Source organism: Protopterus annectens, chromosome 3.part1, assembly GCF_019279795.1.
Source record: "Protopterus annectens isolate FY-2018-M chromosome 3.part1, PAN1.0, whole genome shotgun sequence".
Lineage (NCBI taxonomy): Eukaryota > Metazoa > Chordata > Ceratodontiformes > Protopteridae > Protopterus > Protopterus annectens.
In genome coordinates, this window is record NC_056732.1 from 454,252,288 (window position 1) to 454,277,952 (window position 25,665).

At 42.0% G+C, this 25,665-nt stretch overlaps 1 protein-coding gene across 1 annotated transcript in view; it reads right to left on the bottom strand.

Annotated features, from left to right (window-relative positions):
* Window positions 1–25,665, bottom strand: part of WDR86 (WD repeat domain 86) — a 937,643-nt gene that overhangs the window by 812,329 nt on the left and 99,649 nt on the right. Inside the window, exon 2 of the mRNA XM_044066906.1 lies at window positions 13,760–13,901. Within this exon, the coding sequence (XP_043922841.1) occupies window positions 13,760–13,901 (142 nt within the window). The remainder of the gene's footprint in view (window positions 1–13,759; window positions 13,902–25,665) is intronic.

The following is a 25,665-nucleotide window of genomic DNA, read 5'->3' on the forward strand; positions in this document are numbered from 1 at the left end:
GCTACCATAATTGAAGCCTTGTAATCCACAATCCTAAATATTTCATCTCATCATATCCCCATAAATACAAGTATTGCTGAACCAATTCCTATGCAAGTACATAACTTATGGATATAGCCTCTGCCTCTGTTTTATCTTCATTCATTTTATATCACAAAATACTTCAAAACTGTCAAAATGCTCCACAACATTGATATGACCTTTTCTGGATTTATCAGCTGCAAAATAATATATGCAAAAAAGCAAAGTTTTCTTCATTATTATAGCAATTGTATCCTTCTATTTCTGAATCCCTTATTTTCTTTGCCAATGGCTCTAAATATAAAGCAAATAACAAAAGGGAAAGATGACACCCCTACCTAGTTCCTATGATCAAACACAGTTTGTCTGAAAGGAACCCTCCCACTTTAATTCTCTTCTCCGATCCTTCATATATCAGGGAATACAAATGCTTCCAATGCCCTACTCAAAAATCACAGCTTACTCTTTCAAATGCTTTCTCTGCATGAAGACTCACCAACAACACAGGTATTTTCTGTATTCTATTCTATATTCTGCTTCCTTCTGGGTCATCATTGTTCTATTAATGTTGCCAAATGTTAGCCTACCCTTCACAAAACCACACTGATTCATGTCTATCAATTTTGGCAACACCATTGCCATTCTTTCAGGTAGTATAGACATCTTTATAATTGTGGTTTAAAACTGAAATGGGTCTATATGAAGCTGGGTCTAAAGGGTCTTTGCCATCTTTAGGTAAAACAGTCACCACAGCTTTCTTCCCAGATGTTGGTGCTTCCCTCCTTTTAAAATACTATTAAGCAAAATCTTTCACATCTTTAACACTTTCTTCCCTCCTAATTTCCAAACTTCCACAGGAATACCATCTGTTACTAGAGACTTTCCTGAAGACTGATTACATATTCACTGTTTTATATCACTTCATTTCTTAACTGTTATTTGCGGAGCATCGTCTATCTCTAACCTTGGCATAATTAAGTCTTCCATAAATACATCTATTTGTACTCTTCTTGAATTCCACATTTCTCTGCTTTATACAAATCTTCCATACATTTCCATAATCTCTCTAAAGAATTTCTGGTTATTTTTCTTGTTATAGGTTCCCTAAGTTTGGTGACACCTCTTTCAACATTGTGGTACTAAAGTTGTTCATTGGGGTTTACTAGGCTAATGACCACAAGGGGCTTTTTAAGCTTGGCGATGCATCTAAAATATCTGACAAGTCCTGGTACCCTTGATAAGTGTAAACAGGCTTGGGATATAAAACATTTACAAGCAAGAGCCTGAGACAGGAACCATTTACAGATTTCTTGTGACCATAAGAGACATAGGTGTCAAACAAGGGATGAATTTTCTGCTCCCCATCCAGTTGTCCAAGTTATACTTGAACTGGGTTAGGGAGGAACTCTGCTTCTGTTCCAGAGAAGGGGTAGTCTCAGATACATAACACTCTCTCCAGCAGGTCCCATTTATATCACAGGCAAGATTTAAGACTTTAGAATGGGTAATTCCAGTGCCGTTTTGCGGATATGCAGAGAACCATCAGGATGGGGTATGGCAATGCCTTGAGTGCCAGGTATAGATCTCCACTCAATAGCCTGTAGAAGACAGAATACAGGGATAGGGCCTCGAGGAGGTCAGCAAAGGACATGTTACTTATGCCCTGTATTCTTTTAGTGAGAACGTGTTGGATATGCCTGGTTAGGTACATACCGAAGGGGGTGTTGTAATTAACGATACAGCAGATGAATGCCGAATACAGTGCAGCAACGACTTTCTTGGACCTAGATGCCATACTTTTGTTGCACAACATAGAATCATTTCCACACTACTATAGACAGGTGTTGGTCAAAGGCTAGATTACTGTGTGTGTCCCCAAGTCACTGCATACTGGTTCAACTGCATTCCATGGAAACTTGGTTCAAGGCTGCAGAGAGCACCCTTGCCTTACCAGGCTGTGCCTCATTTCACACATTCTGACCCCAAAATGAGGTTGGAAAGACTAAGGGTGGTGGAGTTTCTATTTTCATTAAAAACCAGCAGACCTCCAGACTGGTTTGCCAGCATGATGCACTAAAACTACTCCAGGTGCAACTGACAATTGGCAAGACACCCATCCAAGTTGTAGCCAGCTATAGATCCCCCCTTCATGACTCAGGACACCCACTCCTCCTACCTGGACCTACTGGAGTCCATCAAGGTACCCCCTAACACCCTGATCCTTGGTGACTTCAACTACTGCACCATAAACTGGGTGAACTGTTCCTGCTCTAATGCACTCACCCAACGATTCCTTGACTTCATCAATTCTAACTCAGTAGACCAGCTTGTCTCATCCCTCACAAGGGGAGATAGCATTCTAGACTTGGTTCTCACCAACATGGCCAACCACTGCACCACCCCCATTTGTAAGTTCTTCCCTGGTGAGACCAGACTATCAGTTTGTCTCATTCGAAGTGTCTATCCCATCCAAACCCCCCCCCCACCAGCCGTAACCAGGCTAAAAAACTTTTCAAAAACTAACCGCAACCTTCTAAGGGAGGATATCAGTAGTTTCACACCACCATCTCCCTCAAATTTGCAGACAAATATGCTGAACAGGATGCCAGTGCATTTTGCAAACACCTGTACAACTGCATGGACTAAACCATACCAAACAGATCTAAAACCTGCTCTTCAAGGAAACACAAACCTATCTGGTGGACATCCTCTATCAACAGACTTTACAACAAAATGAAGAAACTGTTGTCCAAGGGTAAAAAGGCACAAATTCCCAATTGGAAGAACTCTCTCCTTAGCCTCAACAAGCAAATCAGATCACTAGTGAAAACCTCCAAAACCAATTATGAATCTAAACTAGCCTCTGAAACAAAGGCTAACCATAAAGTGTTTTTCTGTTACGTCAGAAGCCTCCATGACAAAGCCCAGGTTTGTTCTGAATTGATTCTTAATGGTACCACTTAAAACTGATCCCGTTGACTTAGCCAACCTGCTAACAGATAAGTTCAGCACAAACTTCACCCCCCTGTTCCCCCCAAAGGCCCATTCAACATACCTGATACTTGCCCCACACCTCACATCTCCGTAGATAGTGTTAAAAGCCCTATCCAAGGCAAAGAACACAGCTTCCATGGGACCTGATAGTATCCCAGGCTGTATTCTGCAAAATCTCCAGCAAGAACTAGCCTCGCCATTGTGCATCCTGTTCAGTCATAGCCTAAGTACAGGCTTCGTTTCAGTAGAGTGGAGAACTGCCATTGTCATCCCTTTGCACAATATTGATGCCACTACTGACCCTGGAAACTATCGCCCCAATAGCTTGACAAGTCTGATCTATAAGGCCATGGAGCGTATTATTATGGACCTCATAAACAAGGGCATGGGCAATCTCCAAGCACTTGACCCCACCCAGTTTAGATTAATCAAGGGCAGATCTTGTCTATTGAACCTGGTCGACTTTGTTGAGACTGTCACCAAGGCACTGGATAAGGGAAAGTCAGTACATACTGCTTACCTTGACTTGGCCACTCTGGGAATCATCAAAAAGCTAACACAACTTGACATAAATACCTATCTCATCAGGTGGGGTGGCCAACTGGCTTACTGATGGGACTCACAAGGTCAAAATAGGTGCCATCACCTCCGACAACCGATCTGTCACTAGTGGTGTCTCCCAGGGATCTGTCTTGGGACTCCTATTGTTGGGCATCTACTTCTCAGAGGTCCAGCCAAAGGCAAAGGCCTGTGGCTGACCAGATTTGCAGATGACTGTAAGTTGGGTGCTGTCATTGACACTCCAAATGATGTTAACGTATTTCAAGAGGGTCTCACAGCAACAAATGACTGGTGCCAAAGTCATGGACTTAATACATTTTTTGCATTTAACTTATCATACCATTCGGCAAAAACACAACCCCTACTGATTACCACATTAACGGCAACTCCCTAAGCACACAACCTGTGGTGAGAGACCTGGGTATGCAAGTTGGCAACAATCTCACATTTGACCAATGTGTAGCGGCAGTGGTCAGAAAAAGCCTTTTACTTGGTTCACCTCATAATTAAAGGGATTACATCCAGAAAAAGAGGCTATTACCTCTCTGTACCCCTCCCTCATTAGGCCAGTAATTGAGTACAACACCCTTTTTGGTATGTACCTCTCCAAATACCTGCACCAACTGGAAAGGCCACAGAAATACCTCACAAAGAGAATCCATGACCTTCACCATCTCTCCTATGTGGGCAAGCTCAAATCACTATCACTCTACTCTGTATCATTCAGATTGCTCAGAGGTGATCTGTCTCTCACCTACAAAGCAACCTCAGACCCTGCTCTACTAGAGATGCCCCATATCCGTAAGTCTAACTCCTCCACAGTACCCAATTGAAAGGCTTAAATCTAATCTAATATGTAGCAAAAAAAGAAGGAAATAAATGGTGTAAAATTCACTAGTAGCCATCAAACATACACCACTGGAAAGCAGAGTCCTTGGACAAACGGAAATACTTGAATAAACAGAAAAAACCTTCTTTAAGAATCCTTGTTTGTCCAAGGACTCTGCTTTCCAGTGGTGTATGTTTGGTGGTTAAATCTAAAATGTGACATGAACAAAACCTGTTAGAGAGACAGGTTTGTCTCCCAGAGGCTGACCCGTCTCTGGAATAGACTCTCCATGCCCATCAAACAAAGTATGTCGCTGACCCTTTTCAAATGCAACCTTGATGAGTGCTAGGATAACCAGAAATTTGTCCCAGGGGTTCCACCTATGTCCCTCATTAACAGGGGAGACAGGCGCTGATTGGGGTTTCTTTTTTGGGGATAAACTTTTGGCTATGCTTGTAAGGGCACCAGAGCCATTAGCCTAGTAATCTCCTATGATTCTATGATTTAAACCTCTTATTGTGGCTGATCTTTGGTTAAAGGTTAAAGTGTTGCAGAATAAAGGGAATCTCATAGAGCCAGAGGAGGACCGCAACTACAGAGTACTTCAGAAAAAATAAGGGAGTATCTGGATAATATGCATGAGCTTAGAAAGCTTGCTATTAAGCACCTATTTTTTGATAACTCCAGAGCACAAAACATATAGCCTTGGTTTTCTGTTGTCTAAACTAACTTCAGACTATCTTCCTAAATACTTCATCCATAAATCATCAGGGTCTACTTATTAGTTTTCCCTGAAGTGTTTGGCAGTGCACTGTATAGATGCAGACACCTTGAGTTGACATTTGTCCTGTAAATGCACCCTTGAAATTTGACCGATACCTATTTGCACACAAAACAACTAGTTTGAGGTGATGAGCACTGTCACCAGAATTGCAAACCAAATACTCCTGACATTACTTTAGATATCTGAGTGAGAATATAATCAATAAAATGAGTCTGTTGTCATGGATTTTAACTTTCCCACAATCTCCATTACAAGCTTGGTGGATATGGGCTTCCTGAGGCAATGTGGAAATTACCACATATTGTTTTAGTGCTCAAACTGATATGGTGAGAGATATATTTATACAATGTCACCGGAGGCAAAGCTCTCACATAAAAACACTCCTAATGTCAGTCAGGTTGTAGGTAGCACACAAGCTGTACCCATTACATACAGTAGCAGACGTATAACCCCACATCTGCTGATGCACTTAAATGTAACCTTCCTAAACCCCAAAGACCTCCTAGACAGTCTACACACAAATACCCTCAGCAGCCCTTGAATGCACTCTTTCAAAACAACACCCACATCAACACACACAACCACATCTTATGAAGTCTCTACTTCTAAGCCCATAAGACAAGCCACCACACAATCCAACATTCTGGTCATTGGAGACTCCATTGTGAGACGCACTGATGTCCCTCTCACCAGGTTGAGTAAGGAGAAAGTCATGGTCGATTGCTTATCAGGGGCCAGCATCCACCACACTACACATGCACTCCCAGTATGACTGAGTCATAGTAAATGTGGGTGTAAATGATCTGAGTTATACCTCCATAGACTATATGAAGAGATATATCATGGAGATCTCTGAATGTGTGTCCCAGGCTTGTATGACACTAGCATTTTACCTTTTCCAGGGATGATGCCACAATATGAACAGAAGATGGCCGACTTTAATAATTGGCGTTGTTTATGGTGTCATTCTAAGGGGGTGCAGTATTTGCCAACATGGAAGGAGATGGTTAACAGGCCACGCTGCATTGCCAGGGATGGTCTGAACCTCTCCCCTCTAGGCTTTTGAATATTAGCTAAAACATTGTCCTCCCCCATAGTGTCTTTTTAGGCAATGCCAAACTGAACGTGCTTCCAACATAGCAAATCAAAACCAGGAAAATCGAAAGGTGTTACTCCTCAGTGCTAAGAGTCTAAACAAAGAACTCCACTCCCTACAAGCTGTCCTCACCCTAGAGAATGCTGACATCAGTACGGTCACTGAGACGTGGTTTAGAGCCATTGAGAGCACACCAGCAATGCAAGGTTGTAATGCTTTCCACACATTAAGACCTGCCACTATACAGACAGGGACTAAAGGTGCAGGTGTTTTGATTTACATCAAAAATCAATATACCTGAAGGCTGGTCAAACAGGATAATGCACTTAAGGTTCTCCACGTCCAAATCGCAAATCCCATACCACTTCCTTGCAAGCTATAGGTTCCCCTCTATGACCCAAGAAACATATAACATGTATTTAAACTTATTAAAAACCCTCTTCATCCAACCCAATGCCATATTCATGGGTGACTTTAATCACCTCACTATTAACTGGGAATCATATACACCACCAAGCATACAGGCACAGAGATTCCTGGATTTCATAAACACAGACTGCCAGATCTAGATTGTCAATATACTAACCGGGGTGCAAGCATATTGGATCTGGTCCTCACTAATATGGGAGAGTGCTGCACATACCCTAGTGTAATGTCTCTGTTCAGGTCAGACCACAAAATGGTCTTATTTGAAGTAAAAATAAAACCTGGAACCCTAGCTAAACCTGAAATATTCAGGAACAGTAGTTAGACTAACTTTCTGCTATTAAGTGATAACCTGGCAAATTTTCAAGCCCCCATAAACTCTGAGAACACTGCTGCCTATGTAGAACTGGTCACAGAAACCTTATACAAATATATTAATAGCTACACAGAGGCAGTTCAAAAAAAGCCACTCTGGTGGCATTGAAAACATCAATAGGCTGTATAACAGAAGGAAGAATATCATGTCAAAAATTAAGAGGTGCAGTACCCAGCAGGATAAAAGCACTCTCAAACTAAACAAACACCTCTGAGGACAGATGGTCTACCACAGCCAAATTTGAGGTACGTTTGGCCTCCCAGGCCAAGGAAGGCCACAAGGCATTCTTTAACTGTGTCCGCAGCATCAGAGGAAATACACAATTGTATGCAGAACTCATTGTTAATTGGTACTGAGCGAGAAGATATAGCAAACCTACTATCTAGCAAATTCAGCTCCAACTTTACTCTCTCCTCCTCAACCTTCCCTCAGGAAATACCATCTGATAAAATACCTCCTGCTATCCCTAGAGAACAAGTCCTTAATGCTCTCTCAAAGACCAAAATCACTGGCACTGCATCAATGGGCCCAGGCAACATCCCAGGATGTCTTCTAAATAGCATGCAACATGACATATCAGACCCTCTAGAATTACTATTTAACTGTAGCCTCCAACCATGTTTCTTCCCTCACGAATGAAGAACAGCAACAGTCATCCCTCTGCACAAAGGTGGGCCATCTGCAGACCCATAAATCTCACTAGTCTCGTATGTAAAACCAGGAAAGAATTATGACAGAAATGATCAATAATGACATAGGAAACTTCCAGACACTGGACCCAATTCAGTTTGGCTTTGTCAAGGGCAGGTCGTGCCAACTCAGGCTGGTGGACTTCTTTGAGAAGGTCTCCAAAGCAGTGGATGAAGGCAAAATGATTCACATTACCTATCTTGACCTGGCCAAGGCATTTGACACAATACCCCACATAGGCATTGTTGAAAAACTCAAGAGGTTAGGTATAAAACCTTATTTCACCTGGTGGATATCCAGCTGGTTCACAGGCAGGGCCCAGGAAGTCAGAATTTTGGAGTTCACCTCTACAAAGAGGCCATTCACAAGTAGAGCCCCTCCTGGATCAGTCCTGAGACCGCTCCTTTTTGGTATTTACTTTTCTGAAGTCAAGGCCAATGTCAGTAACCTCCAGCTGACTAAATTTGCAGAGGATTGCAAATTAGGAGCAGTCATAGAAACCCCCATACTGACACAAATGTCCATCAGAAGGACTGACAGAGAAATAACTGGTGTCAGAGCCATGGACTAAAATCAAATCTCAAGAAATACATAGCATCATTTGGGAAGTCATCCAGCAGCATTCAGTTTTAACAGCTCTTGCAGAACCATAATAGGCATTAATGTTGTACTGGATCACAGAGAAATCAGCCTTACAAGTAACAAGTAAGGACTTTCTGACAACCTTGGGATTCAGGTATCCTGGAAAAGATAAAAGAAAAACAGTTTCTGTTTTCTAACATACCAGCATGACCAGGAGCTGGGATGTGTGTGTGAATCATTAACTCAGGCAAACTAAATATGCTCTTTTGCCAACCTGCCAAAAGTTTTAGACTCCTGAAATAATTTACAGCCTGTTTTCTCTTCTGGACAAAAAGGCGAACTAGAAAAAACAGTGTATTCATCTTCCCTATGACTTCATAAAATGAGAATGACTTCTGAATTAGCCAGAGCTTATGCTATGATCGAGTGGAAGGCTAATTCTACATCAAGTGACACCATGAGACCAGTGATTATTTTTAGAAAGCAATGGGAGGAGGACGATGCAGAGACTAAAAAATGAGATATAGACAAGTACTCAGACCTAATATCGGGCAATAGAGACATGGACCCTATAAACAATGGCATTGGTAAGCCAGCAAATACACAAGTGACACAAGTTTGTGGTAGCTTCTGTCTGGGACCTGCTGTAAGGTACACTTAGTGTTGTGCATGGATCATTTTTCACCACACAGAAATTCTTAACATCTATTTCCAGTGGAAGCACAACTGAAAATGTGCAACAAGCAATACACAATAAAACCTCATGACAGCAGAATCATCTATTTAGACTGGTATACATTAGATTGATAATCAGAGAAAATCATGGGGAGGCACAACTAATGCTTTTTCTATGGTAGCTATTTGAAATGTTAAGACTTGCTAGAATGAGTCCCGAAATGTGGAGACTGAATGGCCAAAAAAACAAACTTGCATATACACTACGTCCAAGATACCATTTCTTGAATATTCCCTTTTCTCTGAGGTATGGCAATCTCAGAGTTGGTAAATACACATTCAGGTTGCTAAGGGGGTGCTGGGGGCTTGCCCCCCCCTGCAAAAAGAAGTTTTAAGGAGAAGAGCAATTTTCAAGATTTGCACTTCTCTTGTGTTTTTGGTCTGTTTTTTTTTTTCGGCTTGTTGGCACTCAACATTTTGAGTGATGAAATTTCAGTAGGGAGCCTTTTTCTTCTACTAAGATGAAAGAAAAAGTCCCATGCCCTTTTGTTGTGGAAAAACAAACATACCAAGAATGAAAGATGTGCAACAAGCTAGGTCAGCTACTGCTTCCTGGGTTCATTCTCCAAGAATGAGTCATGGGTAGATACCTACACATCTGCTGTAAGTCTTAGAGGTCTGCATACTCTGAAGAGGAGGCAACTGTTGAAAGGACAAAGGCCATTAAATGACCAGTGGACAAAGGAAAGAAGCCTTGGGCCCTGAGTCTTCTATTCTTATCTATAATTTTCTGCCTCATTTAAAAAAAAAAAAAAAAAAAAAAAAAAAAAAAAAAAAAAAACAGTTCAAGTATTATCACACAAGACATTGGCAAACATACATTAACAGAAAAGAAATCACACCATTATCGACATTTTTTTCTAATTTACATACATTGTATCTTTTTTCCTTGTAACCATCATCACATTACACAGAAATAAATAGAAATTGTGGTAACAATGGATGCAGAATAATGTTCAGGAGGAGGAGTGAAATTTACAGGAAGGCGGGAAATAAGCAAATTATGTAAACGTTGGGCTGCTGGTAGTAGTTATAAAGAAGGAAAGATATGTAAATTATAATGTATGTTAATGGAAAAACATGTTAACATATTTTTTCTGTCAATATATTATTGCTCATGTCTTGTGTGACAAAAAAAAAACACCTTCATTAAATTTAGTGTGTGTAGCTGGGTGTGATCTGAATCTCACCAGCTCAGGGCCAAAAGAAAGGGAGCTGCTCTGTTCCATCACCTGAAATACAGATGAGGTGTAATGCTGTCTTTCTAAAATGGCACACTTCACATTTAAAATACCAGATGTCATCTCTGCAAAACTAGACACCATGTACTGTGGCTCCTCATTCATTTGGTTGTTAAAGACAAAAAAGGCAGCACCTATGAATATCAGACACAAGAAACACCTGATTTCAAAGTCTGGAACATAATTAGACACGCCTGTTAAGGAAAACTAGTCCTCCAACTCTGGATTCTAGCACAAGGAGAGAAATTATGGAAGAGCTACTACGTAACCTCAAAGTTAACCAGACATGGACACATCAGGTGGAAAGAAAGGATATAACTATTTTTCTTCTGCTATGGAAGCATAAAACAAAAACAGACAGAGAGAAAGGAGAAAAAAACTCAGAACTGATAGCTGTCGATAACACAGTTTCAGTAAACTGCAGTGATACTTAGTAATGCAGGAATTGTGTAAATGTAAATTTGGGCTGCTGGTACTTATAATGGGGGTGCATCCATGGACCCCAGGAACTACAGACCCATTAGACTGACCAGCCTCATCTGTAAAGCCACAGAACGAATCATCATGAACCTTATTAACAAAGATAGAGGAAATCTCCAAATGCTCAACCCCACCCAGTTTGGCTTTGTCAAGGAGAGATCATGCCTGTTAAACTTGGTGAACTTCTTCACAAAGCCCCTGATGAGGGCAAATCTTTGCATACAGCCTGCCTTTGATACACCCCCCCCCCCAGCCATCATTGATAAACTCACCCAGCTGGGTATCAACCCATATACTGTCAGGTGGGTTGCAAACTGGCTCACTGAAATAACTCATATGGTCAAAACAGGGGACTCCAACTCCTCCAGCAGACCTGTAACTTGTGGTGTTCCACAGGGTTATCCTACGAATCCTAGGAATCTACTTCTCCAAAGTACAGGCTAAAACTAAAGGATTGTGGCTGACAAAGTTTGCTGATGACTGCAAATTGAGAGCAATCATTGAAACCCTAGCAATGTCAACATCCTGCAAGGTCTTACACAGACTAATGACTGGTACCAAAGTCATGGTCTTAAACTTAAATCAAAAACATGCATTATCATCCCTTTTGGCAAAGGTAATGTTCCTGCAAACTACCACATCAATAGCAATGCCCTAGGCATACAGTCAGTGGTGAGATATCTGGGCACACAGGTTGACAGCAACCTTAACTTCAATCACCATGTCTCCACAATGGTAAGAAGGGCATTTTATATTGAACATCTCATAAGTAAGGGCTTTGCCTCCAGAAAAAAAAAAGTGGTTATACCCCGCCCCCCCCGTACTCTTTCTGCATTGGGCCAATAATACAGTGCAACACTCCCTTTGATATGTTCCTTTCCAAACACCTGCAGCAACTGGACAGACAACAAAGGTTCCTTATAAAGAAAAATTGTGGTCTTCAAGATCAGTCTTATGTGGACAGACTAAAATCATTGTCACTTTACTCTGAGACTACTCAGAGGTGACCTGTGCCTTGCATATAGAGCGATCTCTGACCCAGCTTTAATGGAAATGCTGCACATTCACAAGTCAAATGGCACATGGGTGACTCACTCAAATGGCCATAATCTGGTATGTGACATGAACAGAACTTGCTGGAGAGACAGATGTGTCTCACCATAGAGGTTGCCTCACCTTTGGAACAAGCTTCCTATTCATGTTAAACAAAGCCCCTCGTTGGCCCTATTTAAGCACAGTTTGGACGACTGGATGGGTAACCAGAAATTCATCCCGGAGTTCCACCTGTGTCCCTCTTGGACAGAGGCAACAGGTGGCGATTTTACTGTCTGCTTCAACCAGACACCCTTGGGAACACAGGTTGAACTTGGCTAGGCCTGTAAGGGCCCTGGGGCTGTTGGCCTAGTAACCTCCTATGATCCTATAATGCATTAATGTGCTGGAGATATTATTAGGATTTCATGATTCTTGAAAAAAGCTGATGCAGTCAATTAAAAAGTCACAACCTGGTCATTGTTAGACTATTATAGTCTCCTACAGATTGCTGAGAGGTGATCTATGACTGGCTTACAGGGCACCTGCAAACCCCACACTTATGAATCTCCTGCATATTCGAAAGACAAAGTACAAGAAATACAAGGTCTAAGGTCTTGAATTTTGTCTGTGACTTAAAGAGAACATGTTGTCGAGACAGATATGTATCCCAGAGACTGCCCTTCCCGTGGATCAGGCTTCCCATCCATGTGAAGCTGAGTTAGTCTATAACTTCGTTTAAACACAACCTAGACCAGTGGATGGGAAACAGGAAATTTACACTGGGCCTGGAACATATCCCTTACAGACAGAGGTAGCTTATAAATGCCTAGCCCTCAAGGTCTTATTTGGATACAGGACATCATTACTCTTTAGGGAAAACTTGGCTAGGCTTAGAAAGCCCCCCCCCCCCCCAGTTTGTTACTGTAGTAACTATCTATGTATCTATATGTATCTTTCTGAAACTTGAACCCATAGAAATTAGCCACTGAAAACAATGACTGGTAAGTACATCTACTGACTTAGAGATAACAGGTAACCTCTCGTCTGCTGGGGGTGGATACATAATGGTGTGATAATAGTCCCCTGGACTTATGTATTTTTACTGGGGATACGATTCCAACGAAATGTTGTATGTGCCCTTTAAGAAACCAATGGTGGATGTCATCCTTTTTAATTGAGTGCTGTGGGGGGGGGGGGGGGCTTAGTTCATGAAGTTCAAAAGGGATGAGTTTTAATTGAAAGTCACAGTTCTGATATCTTTGTAAGTAGACAAAAGCGCTTAACTTTGACTTTGTATTTTGGTTTAATAAAAAAGTGTTTTGAGTTCCTGTGATTGGTTGAATGGCCAACTAGCTGGTTGTTCTATTATTCCTCAAAAGATGGGTCACTCACTCCTACCCTTCCTACCTCTATCCTTCCAGCACACAAGCTACAAGGTGAATGTGGATTATCTGGGTCATAGTCAGGGCTTCTTTCCTCTGTATCTTACAGCCAAGGTCACCCTTCATCTTTCTCACATAAAATAGGCTTGGAAACAGTAGATTCCTAAAGGACTCATTTTCTGGGAATTGTATGCAGAGATGTATATTGGCGTGCAAGAGTACAGATTCCATTTAGGTGATCAATATAGGAACATGGCAACACAGACAAGTTCTAAATCTTTACCAAACAGCAGTGCCTCACAGAGTACATAGAGACAAGTACCATAAGTCCTATAATGGTTTTATACTAGAACTAGATGAAAGTATAAACCATGGGGTGGCAGCCTGTAAAGGAAAATTACGAATGTGGCCAAGAACAACTCAGCTCAGGAATACATAATTAAGCAGAATTCTAGGGAAGACTTAAAGAAAGCCTAACTGTTTCTGATAAGCACCCATGCTTAGCTACAAATACCAAATAAAATTACCTGTTAATAATAGATGTATGGCCTCTGTAAATGTCAGTGCACTGGCCTGTTCTTGTATCCCATCTTCTGATGGTGTGGTCTGCACTGCAGGTAAAAGCATGCTCATTTTCCAAGTGGCAGTAAGTGATATAACTTTCATGTCCTAGGGAAAAAAAATGTTAAAATACAAAGGAATCACTAAGACATTTGAAGTTTCAAAATAAAACAAAATACTGCTGTAATATGGTAATGAAGTATTGAAAGGACAATACAGTTACTTTTACCAACTGAAGGATACACTTGGTTATTACGAATACTTGTATATGTACACGTCACAACAAAAAGAAGTGGATTTTATTTCTCTTATCAAAAGCATTATGCAGATAAATATCACAGTTTGAAACCCAGAGCTGTTAACATCACAATTTTGTTGTGAAAGATGTAAAAAAATAAGAAGTTATGTACTCACTATAACGTTCCATGTGAGTTGTTCATCTCGCCTTCATTCTTTACTGATGGGTTTGAAGCAGATCCATCGGCTCCAGTATGGCCGTTTGCAAAGCTCAAGGTCTTCCAGTAGCTCGTGGTCAAGCCCCTATCCCCTGATGCTCTGTGAATCACCTCAGATCTTGTTTGCTGCATGTACTATAACCATATAAATGAGCTATCCTCCTATGGAAAGGAAAAAGAAATTGAGCAACCAGGATGAGACCAACATCTAGGTCAACTATCAGCCAGGAGGGGGGGAAGAAAGAGGGACACAAGAATGAAGGCGAGATGAACTCCTCACATGGAACGTTATGGTGAGTACATAACCTCTTAAATGTGAAGTTGTTCAATCTCACCGTTCATTCTTTACTGATGGGTAGCGTCCCTAGCACCATCAATCTCGGGCGGCTCACGGGAGTACATTCTTCAAAACCGTAGATCCAAAAGAAGCCCTGTCCCTGCCTTATCAACTTTGTAATGTGTGATAAAGGTATGAGATTTAGACCAAGTGGCTGCTGCACAAATGTTATCAGGGGCAATTTAGCTTGGAAAGCACAGGATGTAGAAACTGCTCTGGTTGAGTGAGCTTTAATCTTGTGTTGCAAAGGCATATTAGCAGCTGAGTAGAGAAAGGTGATACAATCGGATAACCATTTAGACAGAGTTGTTTTAGCCACTGGTCTACATTTTCTGGCTTCAGAGAATGAAACAAAGAGCTGGTCTGATTTCCTGAGATCTTCTGTTCTATCCAAATAAAATCTTAGCTATCTGTGAACATCAAGTTTGTGCAGCATATACTCCAACTTATTGGAATGATTAGGGAAGAAAACTGGTAACTCAGTGACTTGGTTTATATTAGTTTCTGAACAAACTTTGGACAAAAAAAGAGGGATTTGTCTTAAGAGATACTCTGTTAGCATGAAAAATCAAATAAGGAGGGCTGATAGATCAAGTTTGAAGTTCTGACACTCTGCGGGCAGAAGTAATAGCTACCAGAAAAATGGTTTTCCACGACAAATATTTGAGGTCGCAAGATGATGCTGGTTCAAACGGGGGAAGGATTATGAGAGACAGCATAACATTTAGATTCCATGGAGTCTAGGGATTTTTCACAGGAGGTCTCATATGAAATGTTGCCTTGAGAAAGGACCTGGATAACTTGTCGCACATGATATTTAGCCCGTCAATCCTGAGATGAAAGTTAGATATAGCAGCCAACTGAAACCGAACTGTTGCAGCTGACGCTCCTTTATTAAAAATCATGGTCAGGAACTCTAGTATGGATGTCAAGGGGGCTTGGTAAGGATCAATGTTCTGCTTAGAGGCCCATATGGAAAATCTCTTCCACTTACTAAGATATAATCTTCTAGTGGACTGCTTATGAGAAGACAAAAGGATCTGTTTAGTCTCACTGGAGAAGTTATGAAGCCTAGCTATGAGGGGAACTGGAGTAGCCAAGCTGTCAGCTGCAATGACTGCAGAGAAGGATGGGTCCAGAATCCAGGGATCCTCCAAGAGGTAATGTTGAAGGAATGGGAACCAAATATGCAGAGTCCAATGAGGGGCTATAAGAATGATGGTCCTTCCCAGGGATTTTGCTTTCTGTAGAACTTTGGGTATCAATGGGATTGGTGGAAATGCATACAGGATACCCAGGGGCCAATCGTGTACGACTGCATCCCTCGGGGCTTCTCCCGGAGGAGGAATCAGGGCAAAGTAGCTTCTGCATTTCATGTTGAAGTGGCTGGCAAAAAGGTCACAGCAAGGCTGGCCCCATTTGTGGAATATCCTGTCCGCAATCTCTTTCTTGAGGGACCACTCATGCAGCAACAAGATTGCCCTGCTCAGTTTGTCTATCACACTGGATCTCCCCAGGATATGCATTGCCAACAGAAAGTGCTGGGAGGAAACAGCCCACTACCAAACTCTGAGGGCTTCTCGGCAAAGGGGGTAAGATCTGGTTCCCCCTTACTTGTTCAAGTACCAGACTACTGACATATTGTCTGTCTGAATTGCAATCGTTCCTAGGGGACGAGAGTCCTGGAAGTACTGCAATGCCAAAAGTACTGCTCTCATCTCCAGAACATTGATATGCAAGTGTGACTCCTGAACAGTCCATGTGCCTTGTGCAGTCATTCCCTGAAAGTGCCCCCCCTCCACCCTATCAGGGAATCATCTGTGGTCACAGTGGCTACTGGAGGGGGTAGAACAAAGGGGCGTCCTATGGTGACATGAAGAGACATCAACCACCACAGGAGATCTTTCTTGTAAGAGCTCAAAATCAAAATCGTGTGGTCCATGGGAAGTTCCTGGTAAGACCACTGAGTGAACAACAGCCACTGAAGAATCCACATATGCATTCTTGCTAATGGTATGGCTAGGATTGCTGCAGCCATCAAACCCAATACTTTCAGAACTTCTGAAGCTGGTGCTCTGTCTTTCAATACTGATGTGCAGACGAAGAAGGAAGACTCTTTCGATTGGTAGCCTTAGAGTGGTGGTTGAGGTGACTAGCTCTGCCCCGATAAAAACGATATGCTGCGATGGTGACAAGGCAGACTTTTCTGAGTTGACTGTAATGCCTAAATGATTGCAGAGTGACAGAGTGTACTCCCTTGCCTAAATCAGTTGATGCCTGGTGGTGGCGGTAAGGAGCCAATCGTTGAGGTACGGAAACACCTGGAATCCAAGATGCCTCAGGTGAGCTGTGACCACTGCCATGCATTTCATGAACACTCTGGGGGTTGTAGTGAGACCAAAGGGCAGGGCTCGAAACTGATAATGATTGGCTCCCAACTGGAAACGCAGGTGATCTCTGGATGGTCTGGCCATCTTTATGTGGTAGTACACATCCTTGCATTCTATCGAGCACATCCAATTGTCTTTCTCTAAGAAGGGAAGTATAGACTGGAGCGTGACCATCTGGAACTTCTCTTTCTTTACATATTGGTGGAGTCTGCTGATGTCCAAAATGGGTCACCAGTCCCCCCGTTTTCTTTGGAACCAAAAAGAACCTTGAGTAAGTTCTGGATCCTGTTTGGTCTGCTGGGACTTGCTGGACGACTTTTTTGTAGCAACTTGTGGACCTCTATAGTTGCTTGTTCCCCGTTACTGGGTGGAACATCTGGGATTCTCCTTATGGACGGGAGGGGGTGGCAAATGGTATGAAGTACCCTCTGGAAATGATACTTTGTATCCAAACGCCTGGCAAGAAATAATAAAAGACAGCTGGGTACAAAGATAAGCGACCTCCGACTGCCTCCAGAGCAGGACAGTCAGGCCTCCTTTCAGGAGTGTTGGTAAGATTAACCAGAGAAGTGATCTCCATCACCCTGATGTTGCGGACCCCCTCTGCCGCAAGGGTGGCGTCTTCCACTATTACCCCCTCCCCTGCCCCTGGAGGGGGGTTCACCATGTGTGCCATGAAAGACTCCTTGGGCTTTCTGGAACCACATTTTTCCTCCCCTTTGGCCTTTGGGATAAGGCCGGGTAGGGGTGGAAAAATGGACTCCGATGGCAGACGGAATCTTTTCCTCCTGTTCACACCTGGTCAGAGTTTCCTTTACTTTAGGCCCAAAAAGGGATGAGCCATCAAAAGGGGATGTTTATGAAGGATGACAAAGGGTTCCATGAAGGAACACAAGTGCATCCAGGAATGTCTTCTGAGAGCGATTCCTGTACCCGCTGCCCTACTCGTTCCATCAGACGCATGGATGAGTTGACAACAGAGTTTAGGGTAGCAAGATGGGCAGCAACTTTGTCAGAGGCCCCTGCAGCTACTGTACCCTGAAGAGCATCTCCCAACTCCTTAAGGAGATCTCTTAGCAACGTATTGAAATGGGTTAATTAGTTCAGTGAGCGGAGAGCAAAAGTCACTGAACTAAACATAAGTTTCCCATATGTATCCATGATCCTAGACTCTCTATTAGGAGGATGGATAAACGAGCAAGTCTCAGACATTTCCTTTTTGGTGGCCGCCGCCACCACCACCATGGCATCAACAGGGACTCCTTTGGACAAGAAGGTTATATCTGGAGCAGCTATGAACTTGTTAGTCCTCCTAGGAACAGGCTCCATGGACTCTGGTGACACCCACGCCCTTCGAGAGACCAAGTGCATGAGCTCATCGAAGGGAGGAGACACCCAAGAGGTGGAGGGTTGAGACCTGAAAGCCTTCAGGAGAACTGACTCATCCTCAGTAGGGCTTTTGGACTGCCAGTCACCCCTCTGCCTAAGGATCTCAAGTATCTCAGCAAAGGAGATATCCTCATAGGGGGACCGCGGGGACCCTTCTGACTCATCCAAGTCAGTGTCAGATGTTAAAGACTCCTGGGGGAGTCCAAGTGTCTCCTCTTACACAACCGCTTCCTGGGAACCTCTGGGGAGGTCTCGGAAGAGCATGGGGTACCCTGGGGGGGCTACCTGAGGCTTTGGGTCTCTACGCCTTAGCCTGGATGATGGAAGCAGACGCCAGCACTTTAGGGCATGAGGAAGAAAGGCTTGAAGTCGAGGATGTCTTGGGGGACAAAGTTCTCCTCATGGCCTCGAAGGCACCTTGGCCAAATGGGATGGAACCGATGGATCCGAGGGAACCATCAAGCCCCACCCCACACCAAGGCCGTGGGCTCAGAGCCAGAGGTAGGAGCCGAGCTCATCTGAGTTGAAGCCCTGAGAGGAAGAGTCGGCACCAACAAGTCGGTCCAACTATTCTCCCCGGATCCGACTGGAGAGTGTCGGATCCTAGAGTCCCCGGTCGGCACGGAGAGTGTCGGTTCCTAGAGTCCCCGGTCGGCACCAATGAAGTCAGAGTGGATGGAGACGAAGACATAGGAGTAGGTCTCAGCTCCAAAGGCTCCATGATCAACAGGTCTGCTTCCTCTAGATCCAAAGGGCCAGTACGGCTCGGAGGAGTAGTAGTCACAGCAGGAATAGTGGTCTTCGGCTCCAAAACTGCTTGGGTCGGAGCTGACAATTTAGCAAGGCCTGGTGCATGTACAAGCTTCTGCACCAATCGATCCATATCCAAATCCAACAGGCTGACAGATGACCTAGATGAATGCACCGATGGTGTCGAGTGAAGCAATGGTGACTGAGTCACTTCGGATACCGGCTCCAAAACTGTGAGCCGGCTCCGAAAAGAAAGGACAGTAGGCTCCGAGGTCTGTGGAGCCGATGTCGCAGAATCTTCCAATTTTTTGGATTTCTTGGCATTCTTAGAGTCCTTAGATTCCACAGAAGATCTAGAGGACTTGGAAGATTTGCTGGCCACATCCTGGTAATTCAACACGTCTTGAAAGGGGTGCTTCAACAAGCCCCTGTCCATCAATTTCCTTTTTCTCTCTAACACTCTCGAAGAAAAGGAATGACATATGGCACAAGACTCCTGTAAATGGACAGCTCCTAAACAATAAACGCATGTTACATGTCCATCCGTAACAGATATTTTTTGGTTGCAGTCTGGACACGTTTTAAAACCAGACTTTGGGTGCTTGTCTTTGTCATCCGCCATAATACTGCTACAACAACACACAAAGCAGATAATAAACAATTTTCTAGGCTCTAACACAAACACTACCGAGCCTATGAAAAAGGTATCTCAAATATTAATAAAGCTATTAGGCTCTAAAAACACACACACACACACACACACACTGGAAACGAGCTCGATAAAGAAATTTAACAACTAGCAAAAAGCTGTATAAAGCTACTAAATATCTAAACACACTTTCTACAACTAAAGGCCAAAATATACGAGGCCAACAATAGAAAAAGGCTATAAAGCCACTAGAAAACTACTTACACAACAAGAAAACTAGGCCAAAACACACAATGCCGTTACTTTAAAGATTACTAACCACACATGGGTAGGGGAGCTTCAAGTTAGCTATAAAAGTTAACTACATATCTAACTTATCTATGAAAGTTTAGAAAAATATTACTTAAGCAACTGCTAAATATGAAATTATTTAAGTTGTTACTGGCCCGAGCTTTAACTGGAACCTCCGATCAGATGCCACGGCAAACTAGATCTGGGGCAATTCACAGTGCATCATGAGATATAGGGCTTGGCCTCGAGCTACTGGAAGACTTTGAGCTTTGCATACGGCCGTACCAGAGCCGATTGATCGGCTCCAAACCAATCATTAAAGAATGAACAGCGAGATTGAACAACTTCACATCAGCTCTTTTCTTTGGGGACAATTTCCCATGTAATAACATTACACTCAAACCTATATACAAGCAAAAAAAAAAATGCCAGTAATACAAAAGCGTATTACCAATCACATATGACAGCAGCCACCCTTGTAAAATAACCCTAGCCAGTTGACTCAAACCAGAAAAGCACCTTCAGTTTCCTTCATAAAGCACAATTTGGTAGCCCTGCAGTTTATCGGTCCAAATGTACATCTGCAACCAGTATGATCCTTGTCTAAGAATATAATGATGTTTATGTGGGACTGAGTGGTTTATATACAAATATGTCACTGTTTTCTAAATCAGAATGTAACAGATATGCGGGGTGCATTTGAGTCTTGTAAAACCTGTAAAAGGTAAACAAACTTGTGATTGCATCTAAAATATGCATGTTTTTGTGGCCTGAAAATACACAACAGCTTGTGTACGTTTCCACAAATGTAAAGAAGAAAAAAAAAACGTCAAATTTTACCCCCCTGCCTTCAGCTGGGAGCCCCAGCAATTACAAATAGGATGAGAAAATGTAAATAAAAGATCTGTGGATATTCCCAGGCAAGAATATCCATCCATCCATCCTCCCTCTACCCCATTTCCCATTTTTGCAGATGGGATCAAAAAGTGTCAGTTCAACAGTGACAGTCATCTCGAGCCAAGGTTTGCACCGCTGGGTGGTTTGCTCTGCCACGGTAGTTCATCCATACCACTCACAAGCACACACATTTGCATCTACGGGCAATTTAGAGTGTCCAATCCACCTACTGCACGGAATGTGGGAGGAAACTGGAACACGCAGAGAAAACCCCCACAACTGCAGGGAGGATATGCAGATTCCGCACAGACGGCACCCCAGCAGAGAATCAAACGAGAGAACCTCTTGCTGTAAGGCAACAATGCTAACTGTTGCACCATGAAGTTTGAAAAGTCTTCAAAGGGTCAGTCGACTAAAAGCAAGTAAGCAGACATATTACTATTTAAATGTGAAAATTTGCTTCTGTCTGGCAAAATTTAAAAAAAAGGACACAAGCTAAAAACTGTTGAGAAATACAACAGTTAAGAAGGAAGAACCCTGCACAGCCTGTCACTTTTTAGTTTTAGAACTTTGCCTCTCAGCCTGTAATAGGTTTTGAAAGTTCAGCATAGTCAGGACTCAGCAATTCATTTAGATAAGAATGGTCAGAAATATAGCCGTGTATAGAACACAAGACAAAGACAAAGTTGTGTCCCCAAAAGGATGATCTTCTCTCTCTCCCTCTCTCTGTGCAATTTTTTTGTCCTTCTGTATGTTTAACTGTTAACTGTATTCAAGGCTGCCATTTTTCAACCCCTTTGTAACAAACTCACTCCCCTTACCTTGGGGTAGCCTTGGGGTTCTTTTGCAAGTCATGCCCAGAAGCACCAGCTTTTAAATTCCATATTCAGTGATTGCATGGACTGCCTTAGATGATTTTGGAGCCCTAGGTAAAGAGTTCCATGGCACTCCATACTCCACAGTCTATTACCCCCCAGCACACACCCCAGTTTCCCCATTTTCCTCCCAGCTTTGCCTCCTCAGATTATCCAAAGTACTTTTACATTGTTTTCACACTTTCCTATCAGCTTTTGCCTATACTTTTTCAACATATTCTAAATGGCCAAAACTGTTCTGTGATAATTATGTAGGAAATAATTTAATTAAACTGGGGGACTGTGGACCAATGCTACAGGGTTTTAAATAATCAGAGGTGCATTTTAGAGCTTTGTTCTACACTCTTTGGTCTAATGTTGGCCTGAAAAAAAGAAAAGAAAAGAAAAAAAGAACAGAAAGCATGACTAAGAAAAGAAAATTACTTTTTTTTTCTTTCAAGGAAGAAATAAGTGATGAGCAAGGCTTAATGTCAAAAGCTGACAAAACAGTATTTAACTGTCCTTAAATATGATTTGTGTCTTCGCAAACATTTTTATTCTTATCTGGAATGACCCACCTTTCTCCATAACATTCCTAAAGTAACATTGTGTGTGGCCTTCAGGTGTTAGATTGAATGACAGCAAAAGGACAAATGACCATAGTCATACATTTAAAGTTGCTGCTGACATACATCTGCACAACATACCTCCTCAGCGCCAACTCCAAAAGAAAACACCTTTTGTGCATCCCTCAGATGTCAAACATGGACAAAAGCAAAAGAACAAATGCAGCACAATTAAAATATTTCAATTTGCTGTTGCCAGATGTACATATGCAGAATGCCTCCTTTCCCCTACCCACACTAGTTAGCAACCTGCATATACATCGGATTTCAACTGGAAATAAACTGAAAAAAAAATAATGCTTAATTAAAGCATTCCAAGTTCTTGCTCCTAGATACAAAAGTAAGCAAACTGCACGACCACCACAGCTGACAGTAATCAATTTAATAAAATAAACTCAAAGTGGAAAACAACAAAACAAATTGTTGCTCCTAGACATCACACTGGCCCTAGAAAAGCTATAGTCACTTTCTGTGAAATAATGACAGCAGTATCCCCAGGGCCCTACAGAGACTTTCTTAGGTGGGGCCAATGGCAGAGGCCCCTACCATATCTTTAAACTATCCAGAATTCTGCAGATTGCCCTGATTTTTTTGTCTCATACGTTAGTTCTGTTCCTCATTAAATTTCTGATGTACATCCAAACTCACACACACGGCAACCATAGTGTCAACTGTCCCTGGTATATCATTGAGGACTGCAGTCACTAAATAACAGATATTAGAGTTTCAGGCTTCATTTGCTTTTGAAAATGAATGTGAAAACAATAGCCATTATCCTAGCAACTTTCTAAACTTATTAAACTACTATATACAATTTGTCTCAGATTTCAGCTCTTTGTCCCCAGCATTATTATTTTAGCAAAGATGTTGAGAGGTATGGACCCCCTACTAAGCCACTTGTACAGCGAGGAGTGGTTTGCCCCCAGAAGCTCTGAGTGACTACCTGCTATGTGAAACATTTTATGCCTTAACATTTTTTTCACTACCCAGGAGTTTTATGTAGGTGCTCACCAGTACAGTAAACTTTCAGTTAACCGGCACCTATGGAGACTGGTAGATGTCAGATAAATGTAGTTTCTGGTTGCTTGAGAGTTACTATTAAAAATAGGCCTGACTAATACTGTACCCTATACTATTTGTTTGGTTTGACTTGTTCTCAGGTTGGGAAGAGAGGGAATTTATTCCCATCTTCCATTTAAAAACTTAAACTCTAAAAACGGGTCTACTTCAGTAGACTGACCACTTACTTACCAGACACCCAGTTGCCAGAAACGAGACGACAGACAACTTCACAAGACCGACATCCGGAAGACCGTTTTGCGCAAGGTAAGTAACCACTTAGTCATCCTGTTGAACTTTGACCCTTACCCCTTGCGGTAGTGCTTTCGGAGTTGGTATATTTAGCTACGAAGGTGTGGGGAGGGTGAAGCCCCCCACATCGGTGGGTTTAGTTACTTTAATCGGGATGGCCAAGCAGTTACTTACCTCGCATGAAACATCGGTCTTCTGGATGTCAGCCTTGTGAAGGTGTCAGTCTTCTCATCTCAGGCAAATGGGTTTCAGGTAAGTAAGCGGTTGGTCTACTGAAGGAGACCCCTAAAAACATAAGGTATGTTTCTGTGGGGGGAAAACAAAGTGCAACACATGAAAATTGTACTGTATTTCTTCGATTTTTTTTTCCAATTGCTTGAGTTGCAGTAAACTGAGCGTTTACTTATTATTTTTTCATACACAGGCACACACAATTTTATATATACACGTGTGTATATATCGATATATAACTGAAGAAATGATGGCAAAAACAAACCAAATGAAATCGGAAACACTGGCAGATGTAGTCCCAAAAAGCACCGAACTCCAGTATAGTGCAAAACAGTCATTTAACGTTGATTAAAACAATGAAACAATAAAAATCAATCCGTAAGCGCTTTCATTAAGACAACGTTAACTTCATCAGACAAAGTTTAAAATGAAGAACATCCATTTAAATAAGGTAAGAATCAATTTGATTGGGCACTGGGAAACTAGCTGAAATATTTCTTAACAAAAATCACATTTCATTTACACTTTAGTCGCTACATTACATCCTGAACTCTGATGCCTTAAAACAATTTAGACAAATATGAAAAATAATATTCATGTGCTAAAAACCATATTGTAAAATATTATAAATACACATTCATGTAAGTCATTAAAACTAAAGCTAAAACTAAAGCAAATTAGTTAAAAGCTTATATTAGTGTTCTAAAAGTTGTACAAAGATAACACAAAAAATAATAGTAGTTCTGAGGTCAGTACAAAATAAAAATACTAGTGCTAAAAACATGTGCTTTATATTTTATTCCTCTCAAGGGCCTTCAGTTTCAAGACAGGGGTGATGGATATTCCGTCACTGATCCCAGGCCATTTATCTGCGTGTAATAGGATCTGCCACCTGAGTTCTTTTAACTCTAACTGAAGTCCCCAAGGTTTGTCACAAATGTCCACGTGGTCAATGGCCATAAACTTAAAAGTTGTGGCTAGAAGTATTGTGAATGTGCCTGGCTAGGGCATTATTCATGTTGTTCTTCCTTGTGGCATAATCATGTTCACACATCCTAGCACTAAGTTTTCTTTCTGTTTTAACTACATAAAATACACATACGGCAATGTAGACCACTGCCTTGGAAGAGCAATTATATTTACCTTTTACAGAAAAGTCCGTGTTGTTTACTGTGAACTTATTCCCTGTTTTGATTTTAAAAACATCAATTACAAGACCCACATTTAAACATACCCAATCGCCTGTTATAGTATGGGTAGAACATTTTTCTGAGGAGGTCTTTCAAGTTAGAGCCTCTCCTGTATGTTACTACTGGTCGGTCGCCTAAGGGGGTCCTGATGTCTAAATCTTCAATCAAAATGTCCCAATTTTTGTGAAAAATTAACATTAGGTTATGTGACTCAGAACTGAATGCAAGTATCATAGATCTAAAGAAGGAACTTTCATTCCTGTCTGGTCTTCGCTTATCAACTAGGGATAAGCTGTTGTTTAGTGCGTGGCCCCCTACTATTGGTTTTAAATGGCCTACTCTTCTTTGACTTCATTTGTGAGTTCATTAAGCAATTCAACTGGGTAGGCCCTTCTTAAAAACATACATTTTAAATTACTACACTCTAAGGTGAAGTCCTCATCTTCAGAGATCATATGGGCAGCTCGAACAAGTTGCCCTTTGACTACAGACCTCTTTTGGT